The 18,452-nt window shown below is 54.4% G+C and overlaps 8 protein-coding genes across 8 annotated transcripts; 4 read left to right on the top strand and 4 right to left on the bottom strand.

Moving 5' to 3' along the window:
* The first annotated feature begins 449 nt into the window (after positions 1-449).
* Positions 450-2,640, top strand: EV422DRAFT_67086 (uncharacterized protein). The gene is made up of 3 exons (XM_053074293.1): positions 450-636; positions 780-950; positions 1,358-2,640. Exons 1-3 carry the CDS (start codon positions 538-540, stop codon positions 2,501-2,503), a joined length of 1,416 nt encoding a protein of 471 aa, XP_052925572.1. The 5' UTR covers positions 450-537; the 3' UTR covers positions 2,504-2,640.
* Positions 2,641-3,861: 1,221 nt separating this feature from the next.
* On the bottom strand, positions 3,862-5,708 carry EV422DRAFT_530539 (ubiquitin-conjugating enzyme E2-16 kDa). The gene is made up of 7 exons (XM_053070411.1): positions 5,311-5,708; positions 4,917-4,985; positions 4,804-4,830; positions 4,638-4,715; positions 4,432-4,537; positions 4,223-4,350; positions 3,862-4,120 (listed from the first exon to the last, which is right to left on the bottom strand). The coding sequence occupies exons 1-7, from the start codon at positions 5,332-5,334 to the stop codon at positions 4,109-4,111; spliced, it is 444 nt and encodes a 147-aa protein (XP_052925571.1). The 5' UTR covers positions 5,335-5,708; the 3' UTR covers positions 3,862-4,108.
* Positions 5,709-5,801: 93 nt separating this feature from the next.
* EV422DRAFT_66938 (ERV/ALR sulfhydryl oxidase domain-containing protein) lies at positions 5,802-7,048 on the bottom strand. The gene is made up of 3 exons (XM_053074291.1): positions 6,439-7,048; positions 6,172-6,309; positions 5,802-6,086 (listed from the first exon to the last, which is right to left on the bottom strand). Exons 1-3 carry the CDS (start codon positions 6,711-6,713, stop codon positions 5,846-5,848), a joined length of 654 nt encoding a protein of 217 aa, XP_052925570.1. The 5' UTR covers positions 6,714-7,048; the 3' UTR covers positions 5,802-5,845.
* Positions 6,886-12,040, top strand: EV422DRAFT_67014 (uncharacterized protein). Its single transcript, XM_053074292.1, has 10 exons — positions 6,886-7,282; positions 7,550-8,074; positions 8,153-8,317; positions 8,379-8,756; positions 8,824-8,871; positions 8,989-10,095; positions 10,176-10,218; positions 10,288-11,091; positions 11,181-11,252; positions 11,320-12,040. The coding sequence occupies exons 1-10, from the start codon at positions 7,088-7,090 to the stop codon at positions 11,967-11,969; spliced, it is 3,987 nt and encodes a 1,328-aa protein (XP_052925569.1). The 5' UTR covers positions 6,886-7,087; the 3' UTR covers positions 11,970-12,040.
* A 140-nt stretch (positions 12,041-12,180) lies between these two features.
* Positions 12,181-13,671, bottom strand: EV422DRAFT_530531 (ribosomal protein L31e-domain-containing protein). Its single transcript, XM_053070410.1, has 4 exons — positions 13,582-13,671; positions 13,458-13,507; positions 12,734-12,972; positions 12,181-12,646 (listed from the first exon to the last, which is right to left on the bottom strand). Exons 1-4 carry the CDS (start codon positions 13,627-13,629, stop codon positions 12,618-12,620), a joined length of 366 nt encoding a protein of 121 aa, XP_052925568.1. The 5' UTR covers positions 13,630-13,671; the 3' UTR covers positions 12,181-12,617.
* Positions 13,672-13,855: 184 nt separating this feature from the next.
* EV422DRAFT_530528 (calponin domain-containing protein) lies at positions 13,856-15,401 on the top strand. The gene is made up of 4 exons (XM_053070409.1): positions 13,856-14,036; positions 14,135-14,307; positions 14,386-14,842; positions 14,929-15,401. The coding sequence occupies exons 1-4, from the start codon at positions 13,911-13,913 to the stop codon at positions 15,013-15,015; spliced, it is 843 nt and encodes a 280-aa protein (XP_052925567.1). The 5' UTR covers positions 13,856-13,910; the 3' UTR covers positions 15,016-15,401.
* EV422DRAFT_530526 (DHBP synthase RibB-like alpha/beta domain-containing protein) lies at positions 15,402-16,920 on the bottom strand. The gene has a single exon (XM_053070408.1). It carries the CDS (start codon positions 16,815-16,817, stop codon positions 15,573-15,575), a length of 1,245 nt encoding a protein of 414 aa, XP_052925566.1. The 5' UTR covers positions 16,818-16,920; the 3' UTR covers positions 15,402-15,572.
* Positions 16,921-18,451, top strand: EV422DRAFT_530525 (S-adenosyl-L-methionine-dependent methyltransferase). The gene has a single exon (XM_053070407.1). The coding sequence runs from the start codon at positions 17,024-17,026 to the stop codon at positions 18,407-18,409; it is 1,386 nt and encodes a 461-aa protein (XP_052925565.1). The 5' UTR covers positions 16,921-17,023; the 3' UTR covers positions 18,410-18,451.
* The last annotated feature ends 1 nt before the right edge of the window (position 18,452 follows it).

Below are 18,452 nucleotides of genomic sequence, written 5' to 3'. Positions count from 1 at the left end.
GACGGCCGGACAGTGTGCCGAAGGTCGCAGACATACATTACTGTACTGTAGTCCCATACTGTACAGAGAGCCGCCGTAGGCGGGGCGATTGCTATGGCTGCAAAGCCCCTGCAATGCCTTTATCCTTACTAGCCAGTGGACAGTCTCTACCTTAGAGGAATGTCTCTCTCCATGGAATGGGTTAACGAATGGGTTAACCCCAACCCCCATGTGGAGCTAGAGATTGCAACTCATCAGCCGCAGGCAGATCCCAAAGGCACTCACAGCATTACCGGTTCAACCGTGGCATGTAGCTGACTATCCCCAGCTGGTCAAAAGAAAAAATTTCTCACGTATAGTGGTGGAGGCAGTAGGCAGGTGAAGAACAGTCACTGTCAGTCAGATGCGGCACGCGTCGCGCCCGCTGGTCATATGAGCCCTGCGCGTTTCCCCCGTACGGGACACCATCCGACGAGCTCTGTCTGCTTTGCAGCCATAGAATTGTGATTTCTTGATCAACAGTGTGTACAGTACAGGACGCACACCACCTCCGTCATCATGCTTGGGGGCGACAAGCACTGTTACGACGATGGCGCAGACGAGCACGACACAGCCTCCGAGGACGAAGTGAGCGAAGCCAAGATCAGCTTTCCCCTGGTGAGATTCTGATAAATCCCCCTCTGTGCGTTTCGCCTTGTGCTCAGGAACATACGTCCTGCTCTTCCCCCCTTCAGGAAGGGTATGGCATTACCATTGACGACTTCCTCGCGGCCTTTGAGGCCGGTCGCTTCAACCATCAGGGCTACATCGGCATATATATGGAGATCAGCCAATCCGGAAACCGGGATGTGCTGCATGCAAGCGCTGCCATAAACCTGCAAGAGGATTTTTGTGCGGGGATAAGGTGTCTGCGCGACGTCTATCATACGCCAGAGCACAAGGTCAATGTGAGAAACTTTTTGAGGAATCTGGTACGTGCAGTGACATGGCAGCTTTTTTTTGTCAGAACAATTATTGCCTGTTCAAACAATGGCTATGAGTCCCCAAACCTGCGATTATCGACCCATGGTTGCGCCGGTGAGGGGCTGGGGATGCTGCAACCCTGACCCTTCGTGATTCACCCAAAATCCGCTGTGGAAGGGGGGTGTACATTGTGATTCGAGCGGACCCTTTGGAGAGGAGCATCACCCAGTAGTCATTGGCCAGCCCGCGGGAATGTTGCAACCCTGACCCTTCTTGATTCACCCAAAATCAGCCGCGGAAAGGGGGTGTACATTGTGATTCGAGCGGACCCTTTGGAGAGCAACATTACCCAAGGGCTGGACAGGCGTTTGAGGGCATAGATCCACTAATGCCTCATGCCTTTTCAATGTATTAGGGACGGGAATCTACGAAGAAAGCATTCGAAGACTATCTGAAGACATTGAAAATTCGCAAGGCCGTCGCAGACGTGGTTTTGGAAGATTTCTGCGAGGTGTCAGCGGACGAGAGACAGCGGCGCAACAAACGGCGAAGGCTGCAAGGAAATGAAGCAAGACCGGAGAGAGACGGTGTACCTGGGCTGGAGGCCGTACCCGACGATGAAGCAGTGGACGCTTCTTTCATTGATGGTGTACCCGGGCTAGAGGCCGTTTTCAAAGGGAAAGATGAAGCAATGGACGATGATCTTGTTCTGGAAGAAGTTAACATATCTCAACTGTATCGTCGTCTGATGCGTGATATCGTTCTCGATCAGCAGCGACCAGCCATGCGTCGTTCTTTCAGACCAAACGATGCCTTGATGGCCGTGGCCTTGAAGCGTGGCCTGTTGGTTTCACGTCACCTCCCCACGGCTTATGAGCGCTACATCACGCGGGAACAATGGGAAGAAGTATATCAGCATCTCGCAGGGGCGGACGCATTTTGGCACAAAGGAGTGACAGTGCCGCCTTCATCGGCTTTGGTGTCAGCTCTTCAGGATATTGAACTCTCAATTCTGGACCAGGACTGCGGCTTTTTTACGTTTGATGACAAATCTGGTCTCCAAGCATTGGACTACGAAGAGCAGCATATGATACGTTCCATCTTCCCTCATCTTTCAATGGACCCGCCGACGCCACAAAGTGAACCATCGTACACTGCAAAGTATATTGTGCCACATTTCAACCGCCTGAAGCAGCCTCGATGGGATATTCGGTTTGACTCAACCATGGTGGATCGCCAGAGACCCGACATCGCTATCACAGCTCTGGGCAGACCCATTCTCCTCGGAGAACTGAAAACGCCACATGCACAGCCAGGAAAACGTGACCTGCAGCTCGCCGACGGCCTTTGTCGTGCGTTGACACATCTGAAAGATGATGCCAAAGAGTTCGATTGGAACGGCACGCTACCCACTCTTTACACCATGATTTCTCCCGATGGTCTTTATTTTCAGCTCTTCAAAGTCATTTTGCATTCAAACCTCACATTTTACGTGTCACTCGGCAAGATCCCCGTTGTCACTTCGGCGGAGAATCTGTGGTTTTTGAGCCGGTGCTTTTAGGGGTTCTCTCATTTGAAGACCATCCTGAAAGAGCACGTCAACAAAATCAAGGACCACCAACGAGCGCATGCGTTTCAGACGCATAGTTCAGTTCCGGTCACCCCAAACCAAAAGACGCTTTTGACGCAACTGCGGACCGTTTTTCCGGGCGCCCTTACCCCTGACAAGCCTCCTGTGACGACGACGAGACGGCCTTCCCAGGGATCAGCAGCGGGAAAGAAAGAATCGGCAACAGTAAAGAAGACGCTTTGAAGCCACGCCTTTGTCGCTGCGGATGGTCGCTAGTGAGCTTTATGTTATTGCAAAGGCATTTCTTCCTTCTCCTGGCCGCCACCTTGTTGAAGCATCCCGAGTGCGTTCGCAAACGCGTGGCTGGGTGGTGATACGCGCGATGGTAAAGGAAAGAAGTGCTCACCCGTTGGTGGAGCCCGTATACAACCATCCACCCGCCCTGCATGGTAGCACTTTGGGCGCATGGTTCAGGGGTCCACGCCGTGCCCCTTTCTCATAGATTCTCCTTTTTGTGTGTAAAGCTAGACCTAAGACGGGGCTTGATGGCAGGGACAAATCCATCTTGGGACGAAGCTTGGTTTCTAGTCACTTGGGGATATCCTGTGTAAGTAAGAGTTGTAATGCCAGTCGTGAGATTGACCGGATCATGGCTTCCGTTGGCCCGGCCTTCTGACAATACTCCGATGTGGATGGGGGAGTAACTCTGTTTGCATGGGCAGGTCTGGAGACCCGCATAGGCTTCAGATGATCTTCACTTGTTTGTGCCAGTGTAATTGATCCATCCGCCAAACATGACGAAGAATATGGGTGGGGGATATGCGATTGCCGCCACATGTGTTCGATAGTTTGTTAGGAGTCGAAGCTGTGATGTGGAACCATCTCCATGCGGATTTTTGGGGCAGGGGTAGAGACTGATTGTACGGAAACCACCGACGAGCCCATACCCCACACACACACACATAGACGTGAAGTACTCGCGAGCCATGGCGTCTATCCTACTATCCTATTGTATTTACGTGGGTGATACATCTTTCTACCCTAAAACATGACTCGGCGGCTTGCGACTTGTCGACGGTAGTGCAAGGAGAGTGGGGTGGACTTGCGGCACTGAGTAATTCAAGATCATAGAGAAGTTGTCTGTTACGTAGAGGGGTCACCTCACTTAGTCCAACACGTAGGAAAAATGAGAGGTTTGCGAAAATCTCACCTGTTGTCTTAGCCTTTGAGACGCCCGAATTCTCAAGAGGGGGACGCAGCACCCCTCCAGAACCCGCATCCTTTTATGCCTGAAAGGTGGTCTCTCCCTCAGGCTCCTCTCCCTCAGGCTAACCACTGGCGTCTCCATGATCGCGAAACATATGAAATTATCACACATAATTGAACATTATGTGGAGAGCGTTTGACACAGCGTCAGACGACTAAGCAACAAAGGCAGGCCACGAAAGTTCCCACCAAACAGATCCAAATGCAGAGAAAGGGGAATAGATATCTGGCCATGATCATATTTCATACTACACGGACAAAAAGAACCGAGCGAGCGTAAAATGGGTGGGGGAATCCGGCAACGAAACTGTGTGCTAGGTGAACTCTCGACTACATGGCATACTGTGTGGGTGGCAACGGCGACAATAGAAACAATCACGGGGTTGAACGGTGAGCATGCACGCTTTGACGGAAGATCCAATTATAGCAGAAGCGGTGAATTACCTTTCGTGTCCATTCCCTGGCGGTGGACTCGTAACGTGCGCGATCAGTCTTGTACACGTGAGCGATCTCAGGCACCAACGGATCGTCAGGATTGGGGTCCGTCAACATCGAGCAAATCGACAACAGCACTACGAAGCGTGTGACAGAGTTGAAGGGATGTACGCCAACCATGAGAAGAGGTGCAGCCAACGATGAAGGGGAGAACGTACCTTTGGATATAGTCAGTGCTGGTGACCATTGATCTCTCAGAATATCAAGACAAATGCTTCCATTGCTGTTAATGTTTGGATGATAGATCCTTGTAGTAAAATTGACCTAACAAACAAGGATCGAAATATTCGACGTTCAATACGAAATGCCGTCGATGAATAATCACCCGTGAGACATATCACGGGAAGACGGCCAGACAGCTTACCTTTGGAGGCTTGAATGGGTAGTCCGTTGGAAAGTGAATCGACAGGAAGAATACACCTCCGCTGTATGGAGAGTCACCCTACGAAACAAAGAGAAATGACGCAAAAAAACGGTTCAATATTCCATGCCGCGACAGAAAGGGAAACTCCATGGAAGTAGGTACTCACAGGTCCCATAATAGTCGCTTGCCAGTGCTGTGCGTCGGAAAAATTGTAGGGTGGGATTATTAGTAATGAGAGCGACACACCAAGGTTCCAGATAGACTAATGAGAATACGTACGAAAAGATCTTCACCCGCAGGACCAGCACTGCAGGAAGAGGGCGGGTCTCGTCCAAGGTCCTGCAATTCCTATTATGGACCAAACAATATAAAATAGGAGTAAGTAACCGTCAGCGTCCAAATCAGGAGATTCCCCAGCATGTCTCCGACAAGGTGAATCCCAGCGATGCAGGCCACGGCCATTGTTCACCACAGGCGACCCCACCGCCGTCCACCAGTCATACTCAGGGTATGTAGAGGCGTCTCAACCCTTCTGGTGGGTGCTTGTGGCACCCCATGTCCATGTTTCTCGCGGATTGCGGTCGGGTTTTTCTCCGGATACCAGATGCGCCCAAGCCACCCCGGGGTTTGGAATCTCCCCATCCCCGCTGTCTCTCTGAGCTCCGAGACATACCTTGTTAATGCGCTTCAGAGCCATTGCTGATACGAGGTTGTTGGGTTGAGAAGGGTTGGAGTGTGTGTTGTGTTGTGCCGAGGGATTGCTTCGATAGGTTGGGAGTCTGGAAAGCTTCTGTCTCTCTCCGGATGCTTTTGTTTCTCCAGCGGGCGGCTTCCCAGCTGAGGCTGAATTGGAAGCCCCTGTGGCCTATCTTGTGGTGACTCTTATTGACGGTCTAATGACTGGTGGGGTATCCGGAGTCTTGCGTGATTAAGCAATGGGGAACTGGAGAACACACTCCTCTGACAAACTTGGGCTAATGCGGAAGCTGGGTGGCTGTGCAAACCCTACATTTACAGTATTACGCGACCTCAAGTTCCTGCCAGAGACAGAATCGCATTCTGGTGACATTCTGCCAAATGTCCTCGTATATTGTAGCAGTCCGAAGAACGGACGAGTCTAATCCTGCCTCTATTCCAAAAAAAAAGGAACAAGTGTCTGTGATTCTATATATAAAGGGTCCTTTCAAAGTTAAAAAATGTCTCAATCGTCAACCGGTGGGCTTCACCGCATCCTTCTCCACCACCGTCATCGTCTTCCCATCCCCAGCACCACCCAACTCCTCCGCACACCCACACTTCCACTCCTCATTCACCCTCACACAATCAAAGACCGCCTTTCCCAACCGCTCATTAACCTTATTATGCGCCTGACATGCCCATTGTGATATGGTCGCGCGGGAAGTGACGTCGGGCGGGAGGGCGGTGAGGATTTGGGCAAAGTGGCGGGCGCTGAAGGGAATCAGATCATCGGATTTTGTGAGATGATGGATGAAGGCAGGGATAAGAATCATGGGGATGGGAGGTGGGAACGCACCAGTCGCCACAGGGGTATAACCTCGCAAACAGGTATATATAATCGCGCATAGCGGTCTGCTCGTCCTCGGTGGGCTCTTCGGGAAATTTGCCGGCCATGGTGTGCAGCACGCGCCATGCAGCTCGGCCTAGTTCGGCCCTATTGCAATGAAGCTGCATCAGTCGTCTATCCATCCTATATATGATCGTGCTAGGTTGGCAATTCCACCGGCTGTGGGAAAAAAAGGTGTTCCAACAGCCGAAACGCACATGGATGTGAGATACTCACTTCAACGTCTCATTCCCCATCTTGCTCATAATAACCGCCCCTGGCTTTCTCACTGCCTGCAACTGCCCTGCCCCTATCCTCCCCGACAATACTGTGCCCAGCTTATTAGCGGCATTTGGAACTTTTGGGATGTTGTTGCTGAGAGCGAAGGACGAGGAGCGGGTGGAGAGGGCGGAGAGGGCGGAGGAGTTTTGGGAGAATGCTGCGAGGGTGAGGATGAAGACTGTGCAGGCGAGCAGAGCTAGGAGGGTGTAGGTTGGGCGGATGGTCGGCATGTAGGGAGTGGTGTGGAGAGGGGAGATGGGGGAAGGAATTGTGAGAGTTCTACTGGACCTTTGACTCCAATCCACGATCCGGAGCCTTTCGGCACCGCCCTTAAACGGCGCAACTTCCCATCAACTCAAAGTGGCGCTCCCGTTCGCTGCCCGCCATCTTCCAGTCTCCGGACCGCAAACACACAAACATCCACAGGCCACATATAGTATCGTTACCACCAGAGTCAACGGCATATCGACTCCTGAAGAGGCGCTCAGCTTCCACAGGCCGTCCTTGTCTTCCATCGACTTGACCCGTCACAAATTCCTATTCCCATTCCCACATTCCCACGCCCGAAAAGGCTTCCCATCCCCATCCCATCCTCACCGCAACCATGAAAGTTCTCGCCGTCTGCGAAGCCCTCTACGACTACGAGCCGCAGTCGGACGAGGAGCTCGCTCTCGTGGAGGGCGACTTGCTTCTTATCATCGAGAAGGATGATGCTGACTGGTGGATGGCCGTGCAGCGGCCCAAGGATACGTTCGCTGATGTGAAGACGGGGTTGGTGCCGGCTTCTTATGTTAAGGAGGTGGGTTGGTGTGCTTGTTTTGGTTTTGGGTAGGGAGAGGGAGCTGGGGTGATGATGAGAATGGCGTGACACTTTCGGGATGGGCGGACTTGGGACTTGGGAATGGCGATGAACAATACAAGGCTCCAACCTTGGAACGCCCCTGGTCTATCCTGGGTGCTGGGCCCTGGATGTTGGTCCAGTCTGGATATGAACCATGCGAGCAGTCTTCTTGTCGCTCAGGGGTTTTCCAGAAACGAGCTAACCCCATTTCACAACGCACTTCAGGCAGAACCGCTGACGGTTGGCACTGCGCTATACAACTACGAAGCTGCCACCTCCGAAGAACTCACTTTCCCAGAGGACGTTCAGATCCAGATCTTCGAAAACACTGATATCGACTGGTGGTTTGGCCGGTACGAAGATCAGGTCGGACTCGTTCCTGCCACATACATAGAAGTCGCCGAAACCAACGGAGCCGCCGTCAATGGGGCCGGGACGCACGCTGATCATGCTCCATCTCCCGCCCACGCTGCACTTCCTTCCCCGGTGAAGGAGACGCCGCAGTCACATCCTGGCGGTGGCGTGGAAGATGCTGAAGCGCAGAAAAAGCAGTTGCTGTCGGCGTTGGGAGGGTTTGGATTCGATCGACCAAAGGCGGCGCCTCGCCATACGTCTATCGAGAACTTGGGACCTGAGGATATCAACTACTATGCGGTCACGGAAGTTGATAAGAAGAAGAAAAAGAACAGCCGGAAGGGTTTGATGGGTATTAGTGATGAGTTTGTTCTTTATTTCATTTCAGACTTGAAGGTGTGTTACCCGAATCCTTTGGACAGACAGGTCAATATTGTTGCCAGAGCTCATCACTTTGTCCTCTTCAAACCTCAGTCAAAAACATTGTTGTCGAAGTGGGAGATGAGCCAGATCAGCAAGTTCAGCGAAAAGAAATCGAAAAAGCTAATTCTGGAGATTTCGGGAGAAGAGCACCAGTTCGAAGGCGAGAAACAGGACGTTCTGGCTCTTTTATCTAGGCTCCAAACTCTCGAAAACAAGGCATGTCAACTCCGTACTTCAAACTGAAATATCGCAAAAAAGCTAACATTTGTCATAACAGAGGCAAACAGGAGGCTCAGGTCCACACCACGACGCCCCTCCAAGATCCGCAAACCGAACGTCCATGCCCCCGCCTTCAGCGACTCCACCCGCCAACATCACCTCCACCCCGTCCCCGGTTCGCACGACAACCGCCGCGCCACTTCCCGTCGTCCCCGTCGCCTCACCCGCCCACGTGAGCACGCCTCAACACGGACAAGGGGAGTCTCGGAAGATCGCCATCGCGTTGTATGAGTATGAGGCCACGAATGAGGAAGAGTTGACGATCAAGGAAAATGACAATCTGTTGGTTCTTGATGATTCGGATGAGGAGTGGTGGTTTGTGAGATTGATTTCGAAAAAGGGGAGGGAAGGGTTGGTCCCTGCTTCTTATGTCGAGGTATGTGTGATGTCCATTCGGTTTTCAATGCACTTTGGCCAAAGTCTAATATCAATGCGTTCGGCAGTTGAAACGACCTAATGTGGACGGAGGAGCTGCACCAGGGCCTGCTCAAGTAGGTATCGGATATACAGAATGGTCTAGCATTTCTAGCGATTTCTCTAGCGATGAGGACGAGCAAGGGCGCTCCAGGTGTTTGACAGGGTCATTGATAGATGAAGGGCTTTTATAGATGCTGGAAGACGAGGCGCAAAAAGAGCGGCAGCGCCGGCAAGCACAGGAGGAAGCCAAGATTCAGATGCGGATGCGACAGCAAGAAGAGGAAAAGCGGTTCCGCGATCAGCAGGAGAAACAACTCCGTCAGCAAGAAGAGGCCAGGAAGGAAGAAGAGAAGGCCAAGAGGGAAGAAGAGGCTCGGAGGCAACGCGAAGAACAAACACGGAAGCAGGAGCCCCCGGCCCAACCACCACGTCCGCCTGCTATTCCTGAACGTCTGCCGGGGGTTCCCGAACCCCCAGCCCGTCCGACCCCAGCGATTCCTTCCAATCGCCCAACCGACACGAACCCAGCCACATCTGCTCCGCAGCTGTTCCCGCGTCCAACGCCGTCGGCTGCATCGGTAACAGCGCCCGCACCGGTTCTTCCTGCCAGACCGCCGCCAATTCAAGGGAGAACCTCAGGGTTCCCGAAACCGTCACAAAGCGAAGGAGCCGGAAAAGTACCAGCGGCCAGCAAACCAGATACGCAGGACAAACCCGACCCGAAGAAACTGCGGTGGTGGACAGACCGATCCGGCACCTTCAAAGTCGAAGCTGAATACATTGGCGTCGGCAACGGCGAAGTCCAGCTCCACAAAACCAACGGCGTCAAAATCGGCGTTCCGCTATCGAAATTAGACCCAAAAGACGTGGAAATCATTCGCAGGATGCCGGGCAACGAGCACCTCCAAGTCCCAAACGGACCCGCAGCCCACCCCTCGGGCCCCCGAGGCGCAGGCCCAAGCGTCGCCACCCTCGCCGCAGCAGCCAGCGTCCCCGTCCCCTCCGCCGCGAGCGCCACCTGCATCTACAACGGCTTCGACTGGAAAGAGTTCCTGATCAGCGCGGGCGTTTCACCTGGTGACGCGGTCATTTACGGACAGAAGTTTGTCGGCGAGAAGATGGACCGGACGCATTTACCGGATTTGGAACGGGAGTTGTTAAGGAATTTGGGCGTTTCTGAAGGTGATATCTTGAGGATTCGGAAGGCGTCGAGTGGGCAGGGGAAGCCGATGGGTGCGGCGAATGAAAAGGAGAATGCGGCTTTGCAGAATAATTTGATGTTTTTGAATAAACAGCAGGTAAAGGGGTTTCGCCGCTTTTGGGTGTTTTGTGCTTTTGGGTAAGACGGTACTTCATTTCTTATCTTCGGATATCCCAGACTGGCGGGTCGGATGGTGGTAGGCCCGGAATTCCTCGACGATGTAAGTACTGGCTTCCCGGGATATTAGAGTATAGTGATGGTTCTGACAGGTCGCAAATTCACGCATCAGCCTCAAAGCCCAATGCACCCGGTCCAAACCTCCATAGCATCCAACAAGCCGCCGATCTTCTAAAAGCCAGCTCAACGGGACCAGGCAGCCGTCACATGTCCCCGCAGCCATCTCCTCCCGGCACGCCCCACGGCCGCGGCTCCTTCAGCAATCTCGCCGGCGCGAGCAGCAAAGCTCACGATCCATGGGCGATCTCCCACCCCGCATCTGGACTCAACAAACCACCCGTCACCTCCGGCGTCGCACAACCACAACCCACAAACAATAACGCCGCCGCTGCGATCGCCAACGTCAACAACGCCGCTAACCAGCAAGCCATCCTCTTGGCGCGCAAACAACAGGCCGAGACGCAAGCCGCGTTGCAACAAGCCCAACAAGCACTCCTCAAAGCGCAAGAACAGGCCCGGCAGACCGCCCAAGTGCAGGCGCAGGCGGCCCTCATGAAGGCCCAGGAAACGGCCCGACAAGCCGCACTGGTGCAGCAGCAGGCTGAACAGGCACTTTTGACCGCGCAGCAATCTGCTGCGGCGAGAGCACAACAGCAGATGCAGCCACCCCAATTGGGCATGCCGTCTATGATGCCCCCGCTCACGAGCTTTGCGGCCGCCCCGCAGCCGCAACCGGTCATGGCACCACCCCGCCCGGCGGCCCTGCCGCCACCGCTGATACCCGCGACTACCAACCTAGGGAACGCGCCGGGGTTCATTCCTGTCGGTGGTGGGAATGTCAGGCCACAGCAGCCGAATGTGCCGTTCCAGCAGGGGTTGGGTGGGTTCCAGGGTGGAGCCGTTAATCCGCAGGGTGGTATGTACTACTTGTTTTGTTTGTCTTGTAGATGGCTTTGCCGGTTCAGTTTGTGAAGTGCTCATGTATGCTTTATGTTCGTGGTGCAGGCGGCGATCGGTACTCGGTGTTCAAGGAATTAGACCCCATGGCGCCTTCCATGTTCACCAACCCACAACAGCGTAAGTACCGAAGAACATTCTATCCTCCCCAGCCAACCCCCCTTCTTACCAATCTTCTTACCCCTAGTAAACCAACAACAACAAAACCTATCCCGCTCAAACCCCGCCCTCGCCCAACAAAACACCTTCACCAACGCCCCCACACCGAACATGTCAACAGGCCTCCCCAGCCCGGCCCTTTCATTCACCGGATCAACATCCTCTGCAAATTCGGCGTTTTCCAATCAACAACAAAATCGAAACAGCGCGTTTGGAGGTGTAGGCGGTATCCCCCAACAACAGCAAGGGGGAGGTGCAGGCTTTTTGCAGGGCGTCGCGAGGGGGCCTCAACAGGGGTTCGGCGGTGCACCGCAACAGCAACAGCAGTTCGGGCAACAGCAGCCGCCACAACAACAGTTCGGACAACAGCAACCGATGATGGGCGGCTTCAACAACACCACACCTGGGTTCGGAAACACCCCAATGGGAATGGGCATGGGCATGGGCATGGGCATGCCTGGACAGATGGGGTTCAATAATACCGGTGGTGGGATGGGTGGGATGGGTGGAATGGGTGGTGGGATGAATATGGGCGGCGGGATCAACCCGCAGCAGGGGCAGATGGGAATGCAGCCGGGGATGCAGCCGGGGATGCAGGGACAGCAGCAGGGCATGATGGGGAACATGGGCATGGGCGGGATGGGGATGGGGATGGGTAATAATCAGATGTATAGATAGGCTGCCCCTTTCTCTCGCATCTTTCTCGGTTCCACCTTTCTTTTTTTTTCGACCCGGAAACTTAGATAATGTAGGCGAATTTGGAGTAGCTTGTTTGGGTTCTTTTTTCACACCTCTTCTTTGGGTTCGATTTTTCTGCATCTCATATTCTGATCCTCTCCTGAACAACACGGACATTTATTATACCAAGTACCTGCGTTGGACAGTTATGTGTTGTTTTCTGTTCTGGGTTTGACGATTGGGGGGAGAAGGGTTTATAAGTATGGTTTTCGAATTGACTGTGGTTTTTGGATGGGAGGGTGGTGTGGATGCGGATGTGGTTGGAAGAGGACCGAAATCGGACTCTGTCGGGGGGACAAAAAGCCTCATAGGTCCCACCCACGCAGCATTCGGGCATGGCAAACAGCTCCCTCGATTCCTGTTTCACTCTCTCCGGCATTCCATTCCATCCCATTTCTTCAACAAATTATCGGTCTGCACATGGCGATGCAGTGAAGCGTAGCAATTCATTTTGCTAAAGATTCCCAAGCCGTAATATGACCGGGCCGTATTGTGACGTAAGTGTATTTATCGGATATGGAGGGTTTAGTGGATCAAAAGGGGTTCGGAGGAGGATGTTGATGCTGTTTACGGTCCGCCTACAGTCGTTTATTCGTCGACGGTTTGGGTCTGAAGACCTGTCAAATATCGGGAAAAAGGAGGTGGAAGTCAGAACTTACCCCACAAACAAAATCCCAAAAGGCAAACACGAAAAAGAAGCATACCCTTGAAGTTCGTAGTCGGCACAAAGGTAACGAACGTGTACAGCTTCTCCTTTGCGTCCTCGGCGTCATTGCGGCGGCGGGAAAGACGGACGCGGATGCGGTGGGGAACGGACTTGATGCCGCGGGCCCACACGGCCTTGTTGAGCGACGGGTCGAGGCGCACGTCGGAGGTGCCCATGGTCTTCAGGGCGAACTCGCGGATCGCTTTGACGGCGGTCGGGGCGCGCTTCTTGAAGGTCCTGTGAGGAGCGTGGAATGAAGTTAGGTTAAGGATGGTGGAAACTGAGGTAGGCCCCCTTTTTCTCATCTTTTCCCCCTCTCTGTTTCGCACAGCTTCTCCTTGCTGTTCAATTTCACGTCCCCCGACCCACGGAAAGCCTCCACCCAACCCTCCCAACCCCTCAATCCTCTCCCCTCACTCGCCCCCTCCCTCCAGAGTCCCTCGCCGGAGGACTCGGTCCGCGCGAACAGCCGATACGACCCAACCTCCTCCACCTCTCAAAACCGGCCGAAGCCCGTGCTGCCCCATCGAAAGCGAACCCTGTCCCTCAAGTTTCCTGGCCCAGTAGTTGTTGCGAAATGTAACACAAATGTCCTGCTCGGTTTCTCCCAAACTCCCAAACTTTGTACAGTAATCCCGATCCCGTTCCCGGTCGAATCCAGTTCCCATTCCTCCGCCTGAGCCGAGCCGAAAATAAAATATCCCAAGACGCAGAAAACGAACCTGCCAAAGACATGCTTGTGCAAGTGAATGGTGTATTCACGAGTCACGACCTGGGTGGTAAAAATCACTCCATTTAGCATTCCCGAAAAACCGAGACTAAGTGATACTATGGGACGGTGCGTACCTCGTTGAGGGTGCTCTTCTTAGTTTGCTTCTTGTCCGTGGGGGCCATGGCTGGTGAGGCGTAGGGTTACGGCAGTAAGAGTTGTAGGAGGAGCAAACAGGGGAATGTTGGTCGTCGTCGCCGTCTTGGGGACCGAGCGAGCAGACGCAGGTCACGTGGAGAGTCTCCACAAGTCTAATTGGTAAAGCACGTGGAGTCACGCAGCTTCGGCAGTTTAAAGCCTCCGCGTCTGGTGTCCGAACGTCGTTGTTGAACGCCTTTGCAAACCACCCAACCCTCGCATCCCCGAAAACAGACAACCCCATACACAAAAGACAACATACACAACAATGGGGGAATCACGAACGGAACTCCTCGCTTGGCTCAACGACCTGCTCCAGCTCGGATACACCAAGATCGAACAGTGCGGAACAGGCGCCGCTCACTGCCAGATCATCGACTCTATTTACCGTGACGTAAGTGAAACCGGTCTCTCATCCAGATTGTCCGAATTGAACCTGAACAACCGACCTACCCAACCACCCCTTGCTTATCGATATCCACCCACCACTAGCTACCCGTATCCAAAGTAAAATTCAACGCCAAGCACGAATACGAGTACGTCGCAAACTTCAAGATCCTGCAAAACGCGTTCGATAAGCATAAGATCGACAATGCCATTCCCGTCGAGAGGCTCATCAAGTGCAAGTTCCAGGACAACTTGGAGTTCCTGCAATGGGTGAAGAAGTAAATGTCGCATTGAGGGTCTTGCTTTGCTCTTGGGGTTGTGTCATCAAAACTGACTCGAAACGGAATGGCTCGCAGGTTCTGGGACAACTACTATCCTGGCGGCACCTACGACGCCGTAGCCCGTCGCGGGGGTGCCGGCGCAGGCGCCGGTGCGGCGGGAGGAGGATTCAAAACTACCACCTCCAATAACAAACTCGGGACACCCCTCAAGAAGGCACCATCGGCAACCGCCGTCCGCGCGTCCCGAGCCGGTGGCGGCAGCACGACCAACGCAGGAGGCCTGAGCCGCGCGGCCGCCGCGTCGTCGGACCGCACGGCCGAACTAGAAGCCGAGTACCAGAAGGCACTGCAGGATATGCAGCAGCAGGTCATGGAGGCGAAGCTGACGGTGGAGCAAGTGGAGAAGGAGCGCGAATTTTATTTTTCCAAGTTGAGAGAGATTGAGATTTACGTGCAGGAGCAGCTGGCGGCTGGGCTCGATGGCGGTGCACATGACCATGTCTTGCAACATATCTCGGATGTCATGTACAAGGTGAGTCGGGTTCCCCCATTTTTGAGTTTACACCATCTCGACTCTCATTCACCCTTTTCCCCACACCCCACCTGTAATCCGCACAGACGGAAGACGGCTTCGAAATCCCTCAAGGCGGAGAAGGCGCGCAAGCAGAGAGTGCAATCGCTGGCGGTGAGGAAGAAACATTTTAAGAAACGTCCGGCCCCACAAGTGGGGATACACGCACGCAAAAAAAGCGTAATTACGAACAACCAATCATAACTCTGCGGTGCCCGTAGGCTTGGTGGGATGAAGAGAACGAAAAATCGATTATACTGGATTGTGGAAGGATGTGACATGCAAACCCAGCTCTTGTGAAACCCGTGCAATTCATTTCACAACTACTTAGTATGGTATATTTGAGGGAGATGGGATGGACCTTGCTGAATTTGGTGTTTTTCGAGCCGTGACGGAGAGTGTTTGTATCCAAGGGCGTCGGGAAAAGAGACGTGAACTGGCCTTGATGTAATTATATGGTTGACCATGAGATTATCAGCGTCGTTGCATCCGAGCAGGATTTCAATGTAAACTCGTGTGTATGTGGAAACGGAAGCAGGCAGGCCGACACTTAACACATGGTCGATTGCCGACTATGGTTCCCATGTTCGTAGTCTCCATCAAAGAGGCGCCCTCTATCGGTCGCATAGCTCCAAGATCTAGTTATGTAATGTCTACAGACAAAACCGCCCCAACACCGGCGCAACCCCATCTACCCAACAACAACCACCCGACTGGCAGCCTTCCTAACCCTATTCATCACCGCCAACCCTTCCCTCTCGTCGGCGACACCTTCAACTAATATGACACTCACACCCCGCTGTTCCATCGTCCGCAGGGCCGCGAAGATGTTGTGCGCGACGAGAGTTGGGGTTGGGCCTATTTGGAGGGTTGTTATTTTATCTGAGTTCTCATGTGGCCACGATGGGGATGAGCAGGCTGTGGTGCGCAGGATCCCGATCCGCTGGGCGGGAGGAAGGGTGGCGAGCAGGCCCTCGGCGTGAGTATCCACCGCCGCTCGTAATGCAAGGGTATCCTCCGATCCCTCCGGGAGTTCAAACACGACGACCTCAGCTTCGGGCGTATAATGCCTATACTTCATCCCCGGTGTGGTCGGCGCGGCTTCCAGTGCTCCATCGACGAAATCTTTCTTGTAGACTCGTAAGTTTTCCAGACCTGGTAATGTGCGGAGGTGCTCGACTGTGACCCCGCCCGGGCGAAGCACGACGGGTGGGGAGGATAGGCCGTCTAGAACGGTGCTTTCGACGCCGTATCCGCAGGCTCCGCCGTCGATAATTAGCGGCACGCCGCGGGTCGCGAGGTCGGAGAAGACGTGGGATGCGAGGGTTGGCGACGGGCGGCCGGATGTGTTTGCCGATGGTGCCGCGAGTGGGAACCCGCACGCGTCGATGAGTGCGCGTGCGATGGGATGTGACGGAAACCTCACCGCGACGGTTTCATGGCCTCCCGTGACTTCCAGAGGCACGTTTGGGCCACGGGGCAAGAGGATGGTGAGCGGGCCGGGCCAGCTTTGTTTTATGGCCTCGTGGTATATTTGCGGGATGTGGGGGTTGGAGGGGGGTAGGATGAGCTGTTCGATCATGGCGAGGGAAGAAACGTGGAGGATGAGGGGGTTGTCGCTCGGGCGGCCTTTGGCTGCGTAGATGGAGCGAACGGCGGTGGGGGAGAGGCCGTTGGCGGCGAGGCCGTAGACGGTTTCGGTGGGGAAGGCAACGACGGAGCCGGTGCGGAGGAGGGAGGCGGCGTTATGGATTGTTGAGTGGTCGAAGGCGGATGTGGGGGTTGGTGGGGGGTGGTCGGTGCGGGTCGGGAGGGGTTTGCCGTCGGAGTAGGGGTCGGCGGTGAAGAGGAAGGAGTCGGGGTTTACTACCAGGCACTCGCATTGGGCTGTTGTTTCGGCCGGCGGTGCTGACCCGCTGCTACTCCCCTCCGCCATGGCCGTCGGATACTGCACGTTATCCCTTTGCTGTGCTGTGTCGCTGGTATCGTTGTCGTCGATTGCAACCCGAATTCGGGAGGTGTGAGGTTGGGAAAAAAAACGAGGGGAGTTTGTCACTGGCGCGTTTGCCTTCGAAGAATAAATAGTGAAAACACTTCACCTCGACCCGACATTGGGCCAACAAACCTCAGAGGAACCTCGTCATGACTGCCGCAAAGAAGGCTAGCTCGAGAAAATCGTCGTCGTCGGTGGCAAAGGCGGCCGGCGGTGAAGGCCGGGGCGCCGAGTCGGCACCACCGGCAGTAGCGTCGGACAGCACTTTCCCCGACGAGCTCGAAGCCCTTCTGCAAGCCTTCGTCCGCAGCTCAACCCTTCCCCAAAAACAGCACTCCCGTCTCCTCGCAGTGCTCAAAAGCTTTTCCACCTACTTCCTCGCCACTTACCCTCAAGATAGATGGATTTCGCTCCTCGCTGCTCTCCGACAACCGACCCGCTACGCATGTCTGGTCAACAGGCACGCAGACCCGCTGGACGTGGTCAAAGCCCTTCAACAGCAGTCTCACCAGCAACGGCAGCAGAACAAAAAGGCTGAGGCTAGTGAGAATACATATACAGAGGACTCGCCCGCCGTGCAATCGCAGCTTGAATATACCCCTGTGCCATGGCTGCGTTCTTGCCGCCTGTTTGTCCTCCCGGAAGCCAAACCGGAGCCGGGAGTGCGTACGCCTAGTGTTGTGAGGCCATTCCCGCCTCCTGGGAGGGACATTCGCAACACTGCGACGCATTACCTGCTTGATTTGGCGTCGGCGTTACCTGTCGAAGCACTTGACATCCGGCCGGGGGACAAAGTGCTGGACATCTGCGCTGCCCCGGGTGGCAAATCCTTATGCATATTGCAAAGCCTTTCAGGCCCCAAAGCAGGCGACGACGGCAAACCCCTAAAACGCGGCGTACTCCACGCCAACGAAATCTCCAACGAGCGGCGAAAACGTCTCCGTAACGTCCTGCAGAGTTACGTCCCGGACGGATTCGCGGAAGCCACCAAAGACGCCAACGGGGCCGCTTTTATCCAACTCACCGGCGTCGACGGCACATCCGGCAGCTCCGACGGCGCCTTCGAAGCCGGGTCATATGATAAAGTCCTGCTGGACGCGCCATGCAGCGGGGAGCGGCATTTACTGCACGACGAGGAGGAGATGTTATCGTGGACGCCGGCGCGGACGAAGGCGAATTCGAAACGACAGATGGCGTTATTGAGGGAGGCGGTGCGGTGTGTGAAGATGGGCGGAATGGTGGTTTACGCGACGTGCTCGTTGAGCCAGGAGGAGAATGACGGCGTAGTGGCGAAGGTTTTGGCCAAGTTGGAGAAGGAGCGGGGCAAGGCTTCCGGGAAGGCGGTGGATACTGAAGATGATTTTGACGATGACGCTTTTGTGATGGAGGTGGTGAAGCGGAAGAAGAGCAAGGCGTGGCCCGTGGGTGAGAAGACGAAGCATGGGTGGATGATCTTGCCGGATAGAGATGGAGGGTGGGGTCCGATCTACTTCTCGGTTCTGAAGAAGTCGCCAATGGATCAACTTGCCATTTAAGAGGTCGTTCAAGCTGTAGGATAGTTCAATCAACATAGCTGAT

This window comes from Fimicolochytrium jonesii (genome assembly GCF_025526975.1).
Source record: "Fimicolochytrium jonesii strain JEL569 chromosome Unknown EV422scaffold_12, whole genome shotgun sequence".
Lineage (NCBI taxonomy): Eukaryota > Fungi > Chytridiomycota > Chytridiomycetes > Spizellomycetales > Powellomycetaceae > Fimicolochytrium > Fimicolochytrium jonesii.
Note: the sequence above shows the minus strand (reverse complement) of the source record. Positions and strands in the feature narration are given on the sequence as shown.

Coding starts and splice junctions, on each gene's coding strand:
- EV422DRAFT_530526 (XM_053070408.1), bottom strand. CDS start 16,817: ATGGCGGAGGGGAGTAGCAGCGGGTCAGCACCGCCGGCCGAAACAACA.
- EV422DRAFT_530531 (XM_053070410.1), bottom strand. CDS start 13,629: ATGGCCCCCACGGACAAGAAGCAAACTAAGAAGAGCACCCTCAACGAG. Junction 12,973..13,457: donor CACAAGCATGTCTTTGGCAG/GTTCGTTTTCTG, acceptor CGCTCCTCACAG/GACCTTCAAGAAGCGCGCCC. Junction 12,647..12,733: donor GCCGACTACGAACTTCAAGG/GTATGCTTCTTT, acceptor GATATTTGACAG/GTCTTCAGACCCAAACCGTC.
- EV422DRAFT_67014 (XM_053074292.1), top strand. CDS start 7,088: ATGAAAGTTCTCGCCGTCTGCGAAGCCCTCTACGACTACGAGCCGCAG. Junction 8,757..8,823: donor TCCCTGCTTCTTATGTCGAG/GTATGTGTGATG, acceptor TGCGTTCGGCAG/TTGAAACGACCTAATGTGGA. Junction 8,872..8,988: donor CTGCACCAGGGCCTGCTCAA/GTAGGTATCGGA, acceptor GGGCTTTTATAG/ATGCTGGAAGACGAGGCGCA.
- EV422DRAFT_530539 (XM_053070411.1), bottom strand. CDS start 5,334: ATGGCTCTGAAGCGCATTAACAAG. Junction 4,831..4,916: donor CTGCGGGTGAAGATCTTTTC/GTACGTATTCTC, acceptor TCCGACGCACAG/CACTGGCAAGCGACTATTAT. Junction 4,538..4,637: donor ACCCATTCAAGCCTCCAAAG/GTAAGCTGTCTG, acceptor CTTGTTTGTTAG/GTCAATTTTACTACAAGGAT.
- EV422DRAFT_66938 (XM_053074291.1), bottom strand. CDS start 6,713: ATGCCGACCATCCGCCCAACCTACACCCTCCTAGCTCTGCTCGCCTGC. Junction 6,310..6,438: donor ATGGGGAATGAGACGTTGAA/GTGAGTATCTCA, acceptor TCATTGCAATAG/GGCCGAACTAGGCCGAGCTG. Junction 6,087..6,171: donor TTATACCCCTGTGGCGACTG/GTGCGTTCCCAC, acceptor GATTCCCTTCAG/CGCCCGCCACTTTGCCCAAA.
- EV422DRAFT_530525 (XM_053070407.1), top strand. CDS start 17,024: ATGACTGCCGCAAAGAAGGCTAGCTCGAGAAAATCGTCGTCGTCGGTG.
- EV422DRAFT_530528 (XM_053070409.1), top strand. CDS start 13,911: ATGGGGGAATCACGAACGGAACTCCTCGCTTGGCTCAACGACCTGCTC. Junction 14,037..14,134: donor TCGACTCTATTTACCGTGAC/GTAAGTGAAACC, acceptor ACCCACCACTAG/CTACCCGTATCCAAAGTAAA. Junction 14,308..14,385: donor TTCCTGCAATGGGTGAAGAA/GTAAATGTCGCA, acceptor AATGGCTCGCAG/GTTCTGGGACAACTACTATC.
- EV422DRAFT_67086 (XM_053074293.1), top strand. CDS start 538: ATGCTTGGGGGCGACAAGCACTGTTACGACGATGGCGCAGACGAGCAC. Junction 637..779: donor CCAAGATCAGCTTTCCCCTG/GTGAGATTCTGA, acceptor TTCAACCATCAG/GGCTACATCGGCATATATAT. Junction 951..1,357: donor GAAACTTTTTGAGGAATCTG/GTACGTGCAGTG, acceptor TCAATGTATTAG/GGACGGGAATCTACGAAGAA.